The sequence below is a fragment of the Nuphar pumila genome, chromosome 6, assembly GCF_984573655.1.
Source record: "Nuphar pumila chromosome 6, dmNupPumi1.hap1.1, whole genome shotgun sequence".
In the NCBI taxonomy this organism is placed as follows: Eukaryota; Viridiplantae; Streptophyta; class Magnoliopsida; order Nymphaeales; family Nymphaeaceae; genus Nuphar; species Nuphar pumila.
The window spans coordinates 130,279,371-130,294,376 of record NC_143254.1 but is presented as its reverse complement, the minus strand read 5'-3'; the positions used below and the strand labels follow the sequence as shown (position 1 = coordinate 130,294,376).

The window sequence follows — 15,006 nt, the reverse complement described above, 5'->3', positions numbered from 1 at the left end:
ATTTGAAAGAAGATGATACACCTTATGGTTGTTCTCATCATGAGGCCGAAATATATAGTTATCACTATTAGTGGTTGCCATGTACGTACACACCAACTTCCCTGTAACTCCACCCCATGATGTACCCATGTCAAACTCGGTCACATCAGGTTAGATTTGATTCATATTCCAACATTCTCCCACTTGACCCATTGACATGAAAAAACATTATATCAAGGTTTTACTGTTATCTTGATTCAATTTTCATGAGGGTTCACATGTTATACTTTATCATAATAATGAATCATACGAATTATGGAGATGAACACTTCTTTATGAAATATCATATTTTTATGTATTACAATGTAATTCATTTTCAGTGCTTTAGCATGTTAAGATTACCTTTATAAATAGGTTGATCTCTAACATATTCTGTTGGTCCTTTAATATTGTTATTCTCTTATTCTCTCTAACCAAATGAGAGATTATTTATGCAAAATCAATAATACACAAAGCTATAGATAATCAATTCATTTTCACAAATATGATAACATAATGTATTGTCATACATTAGAAAGAATAAAAAAGACTCATCCCCTTTACATGTTGGAAATACAATCCCGGTGCTAGCCCTTTAGTAAGGGGATTCACAGTCATTTTCTTTGTACCAATTGTATCAATATATACCAAATGATTTACAGTCCTTTCTTTAAGAACAAAGTATTTTAACATGTGTCGACACGAGGTTGAACTCTTGTTGTTATTTGAGAAGAACCCGTTTGCTTCATTATTATAAAAAAATCTTTAGTGGTCTCTCAATAGAGTCCACTATACCAAAATCTACAATGAAGCTTATAATCTATATGGCCTGAGATAAAATATTGTATAAAATCAATATTTTTTGTCCCAATGAATTTTAAAAATTTCTTCACTATCTTGCAGTGAGAGATGACACCTCAAATATTCTGAGTCACTCACGATTGCAAAAGCAATAGGTTAAGATTATTCGAATACTTCTACTTCTCATAGACATCCTTTTAAGCGCTTCCACTTCTCATAGAGAGCCTTCAGAATGGTTGTTCTATTCTCCGTATGAGTGAAAGATAAATCACTCAATACAAGATTCATATTGAAAAGGTAAATGTGCGACTCCTTATTATTCATCTTTTCTGAGACAATCATAATTGAGTCATTATCGTTACACTTTGATAGAAATGACAATACTCATAGTTGCTCTATATTTTCAATTCATAAGAAATTGACTTCAATTAGTGAAACTAGCAGATCATATAACTAGAGACAATTCAACAGTGTACCTTTGAGTACGAACATGCTTTATGGACTGTAATACACATCTACTATTACATCCTGTGTGAATTTAGAACATAACGACCTACCTTTGGGTAGAATCATTGTTTCATAAAGTCACATACAATCATAATAACGAATCTTAATACGGTCCAAAGAATCCTCAATCAAATCAACTCGTATTATAAAGTATGCCCATACACACATATTAATGCATATATATTCATGACAAAATATATATTATATTATCAAAATACAAGTTCATGCTTCAACTTATATGCATAAACTAATTTTGATGATAAAATATCATAAATTTAATCATAATTCATGCTTAAAAATATTATGCACGACTTAACCAATATAAAACATATGAATTAACATGCATAAGTCATGCTTTCTTAACAATGAACACTTATAAAGCATGAAAAAATGATAAAACATGCTCATATGGGTAAAACCTCGGGTCATCAAGCTGAAATCGATCTAAAAATACCCCGAACTGGTCTAAAAGGAATCTGAACTGGTCATTTAAGGGTTTGAACTAGTTTTGGACTTAATGAATTGGTGCAAAATATGAGCAAAAGTTTATAAAACCCAATAACCGAATGAGAAAATCCCCGTCTTTACATGGATTCATGAAAACAAGTTCTCTGCATCTAAGAACCGGTGAAAAAATGAAAGGAACCAGTAAAAAATGACTTTGAACCGGTCCCGAAAAGGTTCGTATCGGTCACTGATCCGGTTCAGGTGTAAATAGTATATGGACCATGTTACGGATCCTATCTGATATAATTTGGATATGGTCCAAATTAAACAGGACCTGGGTCTGACCCAGTCCCAACAGGACCTGAGTCTGACCCGATCCGAATAGGATATGAAGCGAACCCGGTCCATACAAGATCCGTGTCTGACTCAATCCATACAAGATTCGGGTCGAACCCGATCCACATAGGATTCGGGTAGAACCCGATCCACATAGGACCCGGGCAGACCCGGTCCAAACAGGACCTTGGCTCGATCCATCCTGGTTCGACCCATACCCAAAACCTAAAATGGGTCTGATTCATATCCGAATCTACATCCTGGTCCAGATATGGACCTGATCCATAATGGATCAATTCAAATCTGGATTCGATATCTAGTTTATCTTGATAAGACCCAAACCCGAAACCATAAATGGTTCGGGTCAGATATGTTTCAACCAGGTACATTTTTTACCTGCTCCAAACCCAATAATTAATGGATCCTTTCTGGATCCTAATTTTGGGTCCAACAAAACCGGATCAGACACAGACCCGTAACCCATAATGGGTCAGGGTTCAATCCAAAAGCAGGTACAGACCCGATACACTGGATCCATAACGGATCCTGATTTGAATCGGTTCCACACTGGGTCGGATGGAGACCCGATCCACACGACCTATAACTTATCTGGGTTTGGATCAGGCCGACTCCATCCACACATTTCATGTTTGGATTGGGCCGTTCGTCAGGTCGGGTTCGAATTCGGATCCGACCTACACAGGAAATACGATAACCCTGCTTTGCGGTTTCTGAGAAACCGAAGGCTTCGGTTTCTCAAAAACGGCAAGCATCAGATGACCCATGTCACCCATGTTGCCGTACGGCAACCTGCATCGACGGTCGGCCGACGAAGGGCACCCTCCCACAGCGACGGCAACCGGATTGTCAGCCAGAGCGGCAAAAATAAAAACCGATCTGCTTTTCACAAATCGATCATCACCGAAGAGGGCAAATGCCCCTTCGGCCTCTGGTGTCACGGGACGTCGTCAGTGAGGCTACCGGTGAGGCGGTGACCCCCGGCGACAAACATCTTCTTTCGGTGAGGACCCTAACGAAAACCCCCTTCCAACGAAGGGGTTCCATCAGCGGCCACCCTGTCCAGATGCTGGTCGAAGGCACCACCGGTGAACGATGGTGCTCCAGCGAGGATCATGAGCTGCCAACGGCACCGACGAGGCCGTCGACAATCTAGGGCGGCCCTTTCACCTCCCCGGCTAAAACCACAAAGGTAAAGGGTTGCTGAACTCTGATTTTTTTTTAGTGATCTGCCTTGCCGATTGATGTCTTTCGGTTTCACTCAGAAACTGAAAGGGTCTCCGGACACCTGGCAGCCATTGGCGGCATTGGTTCCGCTGGCGAAGGCTACGACAAAGATAGACTGCGAACGAGTCAATCGTCTCCCCCTTCCTTCCCGACTGAAACCGTTTATGCGAAGGGGGAAGACAGGAGTTTGCAGTACGCTTACTGCCCACGATGAGCCCAGGCCTTAGATCGATGGTGAGCCGGACCTTGAACGTATTTGAAAGAAGAGGATGCACCTTATGGTTGTTCTCATCATGCAACCAGACCTCTTCTTATAGGCTTCTAAAAAAAGCCCGTAGTGGGTGGCTGAAGTGGTGGTTACCATTATTAGTGGTTGCCATGTACATGTAGAACAACCCTGTAACTCCACCCCCATGATGTACCCATGTCAAATCGAGTTACATCAGGTTGGATCTGATGCGTATTTTAACATCTCATTCATGGGAAGACGCCTTTTTCATATCTTTCTCATGATCTAGTGTCAATCAAATGCTCGCTAAGGCTTCATTTGTTTCATGCAACTTTTATAAGACAGTGTTGCGTTAATCCTTTCTCACCATGAATGAAACAAATATCTCGTTTTGCTAAAGTTTGTAAAAAGATCTGATGCAATCTGATTAGACAAATATTTGTGCATTAAGTAGCTGATCACCCTCCCATCTTTAGAACAGAGCCTGTCAGCTGTGAGGCACAAGGCCTGATGGAAAGCAATCTGCTTAAATTTGTGCCATGTGATTGCATTCAATTCGGACATAAAAAAAACTAAGTTGACCAACGGGGCTCAAATTGTCTAGTAGGTTTTGTTGGGACCCTAAAAGATCAGGTGCAATATGATTGCACAAATATTGTGCATTAAGCACTTGGGGACAGGGCCTATCAGTTGTAGGGCTAAGGCTTGCAGGTGCTTAATGCACAAATATTCGTGCATTCATATTGCACCCAGAACTGGTAAGGGTCTTTCAAACCCACTTTTTTTTTTCATTCATGCCCATTTTTACGTAAAGTTATTTTTTTTTTGTTTATAAGGCCAAATTTTAGGGCACGTTCGGTTGGATCGTTGTGTATTTACTTTCTCGTTTGAATGAGAAAGTTAATCTGATTTGTATATGAGCAGCCGAACATAAAAAGTTAACCTGTGAGAAAGTGAATCTTATTCTTAGATTTCATTTTTTCAACATTCAGCGACGGGAGGTCAGGTCTCGTGTTTCCCCTCTCGTTTTCTTTTGTTTGGTTCCTCAATTAGACCCCCCCGTTTTCCCTGCAATTTTCCCCAAACGTTGAAGAAGAAGAAGATGATGATGGCGGCCATCTCCGGCCCCTCTCTTGGCCATCCCGAGTTCGTGTTGGTGCCTTCTCTCAGCAAGAACACCAGCTTCCTCAAAATGCCTCATCTTCGTACCCGTTCTATCTTATGCGGTATCCTCTCTCTCTCTCTCTTTCTCTCTCTCTCTTTTGGGGGTTTCTTCAAATGGGTGTTGCATGTACGTGTGTTTGTGGTTGTTGGAAGGGTTTTGGAGGGGGAAGACCGGTGGTAATTTCGGCCTCTTCTGCGATTTCCGGCACCGACATCCGTCACCGATTAACTACCACTTCACTCACACGAGAAGACCACAATTTCCTTGTAGAGAATACGTGGCACAGGCCGAACTCTCCGGCACCAGAATCCTTTCTTCTTCTTCGGTGGATGATGTATCCTTTTATTCGAGAGTGCGGGGAATTTGTTTCTACATGGTAACGGGAGTCGTGGTGATTCCGTTGTTCTTGTTAATGTTGGTACTCCACCCCTTCGTTCTCTTGTTCGACCGGTACAGAAGGAGGGCTCAACATCTTGTAGCCAATGTCTGGGCGAGCGCTTCTCTCTACCCCTTCTGTCGGATCGAATTCGAGGGATTGGAGAATTTGCCGCAGCAGGAATTGCCGGCCGTGTATGTCTCGAATCATAAGAGTTTCTTGGATATCTACACGCTTCTGACGCTTGGGAGGAGCTTCAAATTCATTAGCAAGAGAGGGATCTTCCTCATTCCTGTCATTGGGTGGGCTATGTTTTTGATGGGTGTCATTCCGTTGCGCCGGATGGATAACAAGAGCCAGTTGGTATTCTTCTCTGCTTTTGATTTTGAGTTTTCCATTGCACTTATCATGTGATTAATGAATTGGGGTTCGTTGATTTCCTTATTTGAATTGATTGATCTGTTCTGTTTGAGATAAATAGGAGTGTTTGAAGAGGTGTATAGATCTTGTCAGGAAAGGGGCATCTGTTTTCTTCTTTCCGGAGGGTACGAGGAGTAAGGATGGGCGGTTGGGCGCATTTAAGGTAAGAATTTCCATTGAAGTATTCTGTCGAAGACTAGAATCACGATTTATGGTTTGGCTTTTGATTGACAGAAAGGAGCATTCAGTGTTGCTGCTAAGACCGGCGCACCCGTTGTGCCGATCAGTTTAATGGGTACCGGGAGGATGATGCCTAGTGGAAAGGAAGGGATCTTGAATGCAGGATCTATTAAAGTGATAATACATAAGGCTTTAGAGGGTAACAATGCTGATGAGCTGTGTAGTAGAGCACGGAATGTCATTGCACAAGGGCTTGTGCTTCATGGATATGGAGCTCAATGATATACAAAGCTGTTGCAGTTTTTGTTTGATTTTGGTGTGAATAGTCAAGAGCAGCAAATGGCGAAAGAAAAATCGATTATAAGGTATTCTTTATGGTTGCCATCATTTTTCCGACATCATTGAGTATTTGGGTTGTCATGCATCGTTGGTTGGCTGATTCATCAAGCTTTTCCTTTGGACTATTAGCTTGATTCTTGTTATCTTTGTTTTATAACCGCAAGTTTATTACTGTGTAAGAAAGTGGTTATTTGCTATTCTATTTTTCTCTTTCTTTTGCCATTTATTTCTAATTGCTCCTTTCTTTGTATATGAAGAATAATTTCAAAGTCACTGACCAATTGATTATCTCTTGTGACTTAGTTTCCAAGTGGCGAAAGAAAATTCGATTATAAGGTGTTCTTTATGGTTGCCATCATTTTGCCCACATCATTGAGTATTTGTTTTCGAAATTTGGGTTGTCATGCATCGTTGGTTGGCTGATTCATCAAGCTTTTCCTTTGGACTATGAACTTGAACACAATGTGTGCACATGAGTTGGAAGGTTATTCGCTATTCTATTTTTCTCTTTCTTTCGACTTTTATTTCTAATCACTCCTTTCTTTCCATATGAGGAATATTTTCAAAGTCACAGACTAATCGATTATCCCTTGTGACTTGGTTTCCAAGTGGCTTAGATCCTTGGCCTGAATTAGGAATACAAGTCCAGTGTCTGCATGAGAAAACTAACACAAGTTATATTCTAGGCAAGTGTTTTAATCATTTTTTTTATTGGAAAGGTAACAGTAAAAATAAGTGAAGCTGGTTGCAAAAGCTATTGGAAAAACTTCTGGTTGCACCAAGCATTGACCTGCTCGTCAGCTGAACTGTGCAAGGGCAACTTGTTTCTATATATCATGGGTCAATGTGAGATAAATGCATGTACAAATTGTGGATTGTGCCAGGCATGGTTATAAGGCGATTCAGTTATCTTAAAGAATTTTCAGCAAAATATAGAGAGTTAGTTGAGTCTCAAAATCTGCACACATGTTCACTGTGGCAACTCTGTTACAGAGTTCTTTACCATAGGCAGGGATCAGGATCTTAAATCCTTGAATGTATTACACTATTATTGCTAACTTACAGAATTTTCTTTCGCATATACCATGCTTGAACAAGTATGACTCAATTAATAATTCCAAGGCTAGGTGCTAGATTATCCAAAAGGTTACCTTGCCTTCTCTTTTTTTCCTTACCTTTTCTTCTCCATATATTTACTTCATAGAATATATCTACATCCCATCCCTGTGAATTGATGTGTTTCATCCTATTAAGTGTCCTTAAGCTATAAGTTTCAGCAAACCATAAATGTTGTTCTCAACTCCCAACTCTGATAATCCAAGTGTCTATGTCAAAAATACCTGGCAGCCCAACTAGGCAATGTCTGTTCTGATTTTGCTCATGCCTAGGTAGCATATCCTTCCATTCAGGCTAGGGCAATGAACTCTGTCAATATTTTCTCTTTATACAGCTGTTCAGCTTTTAATAGTTGCTGTTATAAGCAAGAAAAAATAAAAAGAAAAAAATGGGATATATAACACATAGATTATGGACAAATGATGTTCAAACAACAATGAACAAGGGGAAAAAGAACTGGTGCAAATATGCATCTTTAATGGTTTGCAATATTTAGCCATGTAAACATCTTATGGTACATAGAATGTGACATGTAATAAAATGGTTTAGGCCTGAAGTATCGGATTGAATAGTTTCCAATTGGAATATACTGATATGGCCTTTAGCAAATAAGAAATAAGTTTCGTCTATGTTGATAAAAAAATGAAGTTGAGAAGATTAGACTTACCCGGATTACTCAAAATCCTTTTAAAGCCTTTTTGAAAAGATGTGGGGACGCCGTTTGCAAGTCTTAACTGTCCTTTGCCTGAGGAAAGGTAAGGTCGATATGTTCTAAAGTTGCAAATATCATAAAAAAACAATAATTTTTTGTTATGAAAAAATGGGGACCTTTAATTACTGAATGCAAATATGGAATCAAATTAAAGGATCCGTTGTGTCTTTTTTAGTTTTGGAGGATGGATGCCACCACTCGGACTCGAACCAAGATGCTCTAGCACTGCTTCCTAAGAACAATGTGTTTACTGATTTCACCATGGCGGCTTGTTCAAAGTAATACTAACCTATCCATGTTTAATCGTCAAGATTGAGAGGGACAAGCTTTTTTTTCCGTAACTTGAATCACACCACCGCAGATTTAGGTATGCAAATAAAATAAAATGTGTACAAGCATCAATCATAAGAATAAATAAAATTGAAATAAACAGATTAGGGATCTGAAAAATACCTTTATCAGACTCGGGGGTTCGTTTAGCTTTTAGGCTCTTTTTGTTCCGACAACACCTCTGCGTAGGTTCGAGGGTTCTTCAATGGTGTCAGGACAAAGTGCAAGCAGGGCTTGAGTAAGCTTGTTCTACAAGGCCAATACTTCGGTATCTAATTTTCAGATGTCGGGGTTCTAGGGGTTAGCCCCAATTTATAGAACTCAGAATGGGATTCAGGTCATGGAATCTTTTTTAATTCGGATCTAATCCCAGTTGATCTGAGCTTTTTCCCAGATGAGGATAAAATTCATCCAAGTGAGTCCTCTCGGAACAAAGCTCATCCAAGAGGAAACCTCCCTCCTTGATAAATGTGCAGGATAGTTGGAAAGAGATAAGGATAAGCCAAATGACTTATCCACACATTCGACGCAATGGACAACGAGGCAGCTATGCTGTCCTATAGCGGGCGACACTCCATTTTTGTTGTCCTCAATACCGGACGACAATTAGTTCAGTCGTCCCATAACGGACGGCAGTCCGATGAGCCGTCCTCTAGATGGACTGCAAAACCTCCTTTGACGTCCGAGTGTGAGGGGTACCTGATTTCCGTTTTAACACCTGCAATCACTTGTCTCAAAAGATGTTAGTAATTGGGCATCATACAAATTTTGGTGTCTACAGTCTAACAAGACAATGAAGAAAGTTCTCCTGCTGTAGACACAACATCAATTTGTGAAAGTAGCTCTCTCGCTTTGTGTTTGGGCAGTCCGTTGAAAGTTGTGATTAATCTTCTACCCTAGAATGCCTTTATCATGCTGAAGAGATGTAGCTACATGGTTTTGGTTTCATATATCTATTTATACTTGTTGATACATTCACCCATACTCATGTTTCCTTACTCTTGCAATTTGTGTTGGATCCTACATCAGTCTTATATTTGTAATATAGGACATACAGGCATCCTGGAGTTCCTTTCCATCCCATAGTGGCACAACTTATATATCAGTCAAGATATATGGGGTTCAATTATGAAATCATCCTTCTTGCAACTTCCTTTTGTGATTGTGGATTGATAGGTTTAGTCTTGTCCTTTCTCTTGTTGAACTGTAGTTTCGACTTATGTTGGTCTACATTGTTAGTTGTAAGGCTCTTTTTCGTCATTTCCTTTCTATTTGTAATGAGAAGGACAAGTTAGAATAGAGCAGCCCTTGTGGTCACATCTGATGTGTGCACCTTTTACTTGTAAAGATGTACATAAAAGCTTATGTCTTGTTTCAGATAAAAGTCTCACCTTACGTTTGTTAGAATTATCATTCTTTGAATTAGATATAACATAAAGCAACCAATTGTTGGTTATAACTGTATACATTGGAGCATGCTTCTCAGCTGGTCAGGAAAGCTCCCATCTGGAGTATAATTGTCTCCCAATTTGTTGGAGCATGAACCAAAACCCGTAAGGTCGCCTAAATAGAAGGATGTAATGACTACAACATGATCTTGTTTGCATGCAACTTCACAACTACAGCTGGAAAAATATTTTGAAGAAAACACTGAATTTTTTTTATTTTTATTGATTTATAACCATAAAATTGCACATTATGGGGCACATCTTCTATTTGCATGTTATGCAGTGTAAAGATATTAGTGCACACACACACACACACACACACACACACACACACACGCACGATACACAACTCACATGCACACAATGAAGAGGACATGCACAGTTTAACGTGGTTCCACCTTCTCTTGACCTACGTTCACGAATTCCTCTCTTCTCTCACTTGCCTAACGTGAGGGAGATTATTTATTTATATGAGAGTCCTGCTTTACATAATTTACAGGACCTCAAGATAACTCCAACTACAAAATAGTAATACAATCACAAGAAGCTTCTTCAAAAAATATAAATACAACTGCGTAGAGACCTTGCTCAAGTAGGAAAGATAAACTTCTAAATAGTCATATCTAGAGTTGTCAGTCGAGGAAGCGATTCGGGAACCGGAAGCGAGGCACTTTTAAAATTTTAGGAAGCGGGAAGCACGGAACGACTTATAAGCGAACCGAGAATCGTCTCGGAACCGACCTAGGATTCGAGTGGGAAGCAAATAGAAATTGAATTTTCCTAATATTGGGCAAAAAAATTTGTTAAAGGCTCCAAACCGCCCCCCCCCCCCAAAAAAAAAATAAAAAAAAATAAAAAAAAATAAAAAAATTGCATCCTAATATTGGGAAGCGATTGGGGAAGCATGCTTCCCAAGCCCATGGGTGCTTCATGTCTTTGGGAAGCATGCTTACCAATCAAAATGGATGCTTCCCCATGCGCTTCCCCAAGCCCATGGGCACTTCCGGTAACCCTGGTCATGTCTCTTGAGAAAGCAATGAGCTGCATGAGCTAGCCTTTCTATTCACAAATGAACTGATCCTTCCATCTTCCATATTCTTTGAGCTTCTATCTAGATTCTTCATCTTGACAGCTCCAACTGATGAGCTGGACCGGATCATAGAGCCTGGACCTGGACTTGGATCTTGACTGCTGTTGGACCCTGGATCTCTATTCTCAACAGTATGTTATGATCTGCACCTGTATATGGGTTGTTGTAAAATATGCCTCCTGTTATTAATTAAGAGGGGCATAATATTTTGCTTTCTAGGGCCTTATGGTAGATTCATAATTTTTTATTCCAATTTACAGGTGCCTATAGACTGTATTACATGGTTTCAGTTGCCATTAGGATACAATCTCTATCTTAAAATGTTTTATTTACTTAAGCTTACTTTTTCCTTCAGAACAAATCTAACCAAGCCTTTAAAAGGCCTCCAACAATAAAGACTTTCTTATTAATCTCCCTCTCTCCAGTAAGCTTGCTTCCACTGCAACCTGGTTCGAATGCCTAATGAACCTAGATCTGCATTCTGTTTCTCACTGAAATAATAAACAGCTTATACGCATGCATAATTGTGCACCTAGTCAACATGATTTCGTTATGATATGATTAGAACACATATTGATGCTAATGATTGAAAGGGATTTATGATGACTATGCTCCTCAATCCACTATTCCCAAGCATGTGTTCAGCTCTCTACTGCTTCTGAGGCATGCTTTTCCTGGTAAGTTTAATTCTGGTGATACGTATTCATTCATTCATTCTTCTTAGTCTTTCATTCCTCTTATTCTTTCACTGCTCTCCCTAATATTGGGCCTTTTGGATCTCAGTCCATGACTTCTTATGTAGGTAGTGGGTATTTACTGGTACTTAAGAGAGCACATAGCTCAGACAATGTTGGTCTTTCTATACCAAAGAACTTTGCTCTGTGCTGGTTGGCCAACAAGGTTAAGACTTTCTCGTATCTTATATTAGGGAGGTGTGAGTCTAAATGTTTGACAAGATATTTACTAAAATATGAAATTGACTATTTCTAAGACCATTATGAAATTAACTAGCATGACCACTATTGACACTTCTGTTAGATGTGGGTCAACAGGTTTTGCCTTTCATAATTGAAAACATTGTACCATGTGTTATGCTCCTCAAAATTCTTGATTTTGCTCATGATTGTTAACGACTATTATCATTGATGATAAGGAGCAGGAAAATTTTGCAACTTCACATGCAATTTGAGATGAAAATTCAAAGTTTTCTTGGATATTTCTTGTGGATAGAGTTTGCTTGCTCTTCCTAAGGTTGACTTTTATCATAAACAAATTTTACCGACACTTTGACATTTTTGTATTGAGTATAGACTCTAGAAGAAGTCATTGACGCTTGAGTGGATGAACTTTCTGCGGTAGGTTTCTGGCAATGAGCTTATCTCCGATCCTGCATGATCTGAACACATAGTAGGTAACCCTTCTTGAGATATTTTAAGATACATCTCTGACCCTTATACCTAGGATTTTACCGTTTCTAGATGTGCTTCTGAGTTCTTTGAAAAATCAAGTTGGAGCTCGAATTGAGAAGATTGGAAGTTATGGTGGATTTTACTTCTCATATATGCACAAGGAATGAATTGTATCTTAATGTGATTCTAGAATCACTAGACTTCATTGGAGTAACAAAAAGTAATGAAAAAGCTGGCAAAAAATTTTTCAGGAGGAAGTGGGTTTTTACTAATAAAAATTTCTATTGATTCCTCTTCTTGAATAAAGTTGTGGTGATTTCTCTATTGTTTGCTTTTCTGATACATTTTGGAGGCAACTGTGCACTCTATAATGACATGCACCTTGTGCTTTAAGATGAGTAGTTTGCTAGTGTGATTCTTTGCCAGTAGTCTTTTAATATTGGGAACTGAGTTGATATTTAATGTTGATTTTCTTTCTTCAAGGTGGATTTGCAAATGAAAGAATCATCATGGAATATTGTGATTTATTGCATCTATCGATGAGCTGTGACAAATTCCAAGATGGGAGATGGATGGACCTTACTTTGCAGCAAAACAAGTACCACCTTTTTTTTGTTCAAATGGCCTGTCCATATCCAAGCTTCCTTGTGAAGAGAAAAATGCATGTGAAGGGCCACTAGGCTTCATATCATAATCACCTTGCTTTTTGAATATTTCCTCTTTGTGATGCTCTTGCATATTTCGTTGGCTAGATTACCAGAGAATTCAGAATAAAAAATCCGATATTGACCACATTTTAATAGATATAGTTCTGCGAAGGACAGTATTAAAAAAGTTGGCACTTATTCACTTCCCTCCCAAAACTGAACTTGGGCGTTAAGGCTTTGTGAGCTGGTGTTGGGAGGGAAGACTGGGATTTCCGCAAATTTTTTGCAGTCGCATATTTGGAAGGGGAGAGGAGATAGGAGGGAGGTGGGATGGGATTTGGCAAGCCAAATCCCTTCCTGTTTTTGGATTTCAACTACATAAGGATGTGAAATCCAATCCCATCTTCCCTATCAATCATCCTCATCACCCTTTCTATATCTCTCCCAACCATAGTTACCTGAAGCTTTTTGTTATGAGGAAACTTGCTTTGTAAGCAGGAAACTCCCCTCTTCTTTGAAAAGAGGAGAAACTTTGGAAAACCCACTTTAGAAATATAGAAAACTCTATTCATTTTAGTGGGAAGCTTGCTTCCTTGTTTACAAAATCGATTTCTTTTTGTTTCTTTAATGTTTTCCTCTTGCTTCTTGTCACTATTCGCTTTCTATTAATCATAGTTAAAAGTTAAAAATGAAAAAATATTGGCAGCCAATAACAAATTGAATTTTTTAATCTCGTTTTTGGGGCAAAAATTTGGCCATAAAATATAAATTTAAAAATAAAAACCATGATTTTTCACGATAAATAGCCCATAGTTGCCAGAGATGGATACAGGTACGCAAGGCCCACAAAAGTTTCAGGTTTGTTTTACATGGTTTCCTTGATAACGGTACGAGTTTTTGAAAACTACATTTCATTATTTATGTTATAAGAATAATATCATCATATATATTATGACAAAAGAAATACTAATAAAAACAAAAGCACTAAAAACCAAAATATCACCTAATTTCACTATGTATAGTTATAGCAATGGGCTAATTTTTCAAGCAGCATGTAAATGCAAAATATTCAAAGCAATATGTTTTAAGACAATAACTAAATAAAGAAAAAACCATAGAACAATCTCAAGCTAATGATGCCAAGGCTGCCTCTTGCAAGAATTTATGAAAAGTATATGCAAGTATGAGAATGATCTCTTGCATGTTTTCTCAAATCTCAATCATGATATTGATATAAAAAGTATAAAGATCATATTTAGATTAAAGCCTATTATCACATGTGTTACCTTGTTTGACAAGGATACAATTATTGCCACTACCACAAATGAAACTAAGGAAATTGTTTCCTATCTTCTTAAGGACAAATTTCATATGCATTTATAAATGAAATCAAGTTTGGTATTGGTTTGACTTATATAAGAAACTAGTTTCCTATATTCTTAGGGACGAGTTTCGTATGCATATAAACAAGTTTCTTTTTGTTTTTAAAATGGTTTCAATGTTTTTGAAACCAGTTTCATACCCCTACCAAATACTAGTATGCTTGAAACAGGATACGCAGGGCAAAATATAGTTTTTATGCAACTATAAAATAGCTGATAAAAACATAAACTGGCATTTAAAATATGATGTTTATATTTTTGACAAAAAACTTGCAAGAAATTGAAAATATCGTGAGAAATTACCGTTTTCAACTTTAGGGTAATTTCTCACAATATTTTTGTGAGATTTTCATAAATCTTGTGAGATTTGTTACTATGCCCCTAACTTTCTACATTTTTCATATAAAAAAATAAATTTTTTTATAACAAGCTTTCATGCTGGTATTATATGGTTTGATACTTGTGTTCGTGTCAACTCTTATTTGCTTCCACCCACGCCTCATATTGTTTTCTATGTATTCTCTATTCATTTTTCACGTGCTTGCATTGCTTCACAACCATATCCCGCTTTCACTTCATGCATCACTTTTTGTATTCATTTTGGTTCCTGGTAACTATGCTTCCAACACTGGCTAAATGAAGAAACGAAAATCCAAATCTGGGCAAAAGAGCAAGCATTTTGGATTCATATGCTCTAAATTGTCTTAAAAATGCACGTTGTTGTGACCTTTTCTTTCTCCCTTTTGGACGAAAGGAATAGAGAAATGCTGAGGTTCAAGTATGAAAATATCCCTGAACTGTTCTTGGAA

General features: G+C 38.3%; 1 protein-coding gene across 2 annotated transcripts; it reads left to right on the top strand.

The window, feature by feature from the left end:
• Positions 1-2,873: 2,873 nt before the first annotated feature.
• On the top strand, positions 2,874-12,877 carry LOC149836228 (1-acyl-sn-glycerol-3-phosphate acyltransferase BAT2, chloroplastic-like). Of its 2 annotated transcripts, XM_090009070.1 has the most exons (6): positions 2,874-3,319; positions 4,576-4,809; positions 4,901-5,487; positions 5,606-5,707; positions 5,779-6,089; positions 12,652-12,877. In XM_090009070.1, the coding sequence occupies exons 2-5, from the start codon at positions 4,686-4,688 to the stop codon at positions 6,004-6,006; spliced, it is 1,041 nt and encodes a 346-aa protein (XP_089865196.1). In that variant the 5' UTR covers positions 2,874-3,319; positions 4,576-4,685; the 3' UTR covers positions 6,007-6,089; positions 12,652-12,877. The 2 variants fall into 2 exon arrangements, with proteins under 2 accessions (XP_089865196.1, XP_089865195.1); XM_090009069.1 differs by lacking the exon at positions 2,874-3,319 and having other exon boundaries at positions 4,412-4,809.
• The last annotated feature ends 2,129 nt before the right edge of the window (positions 12,878-15,006 follow it).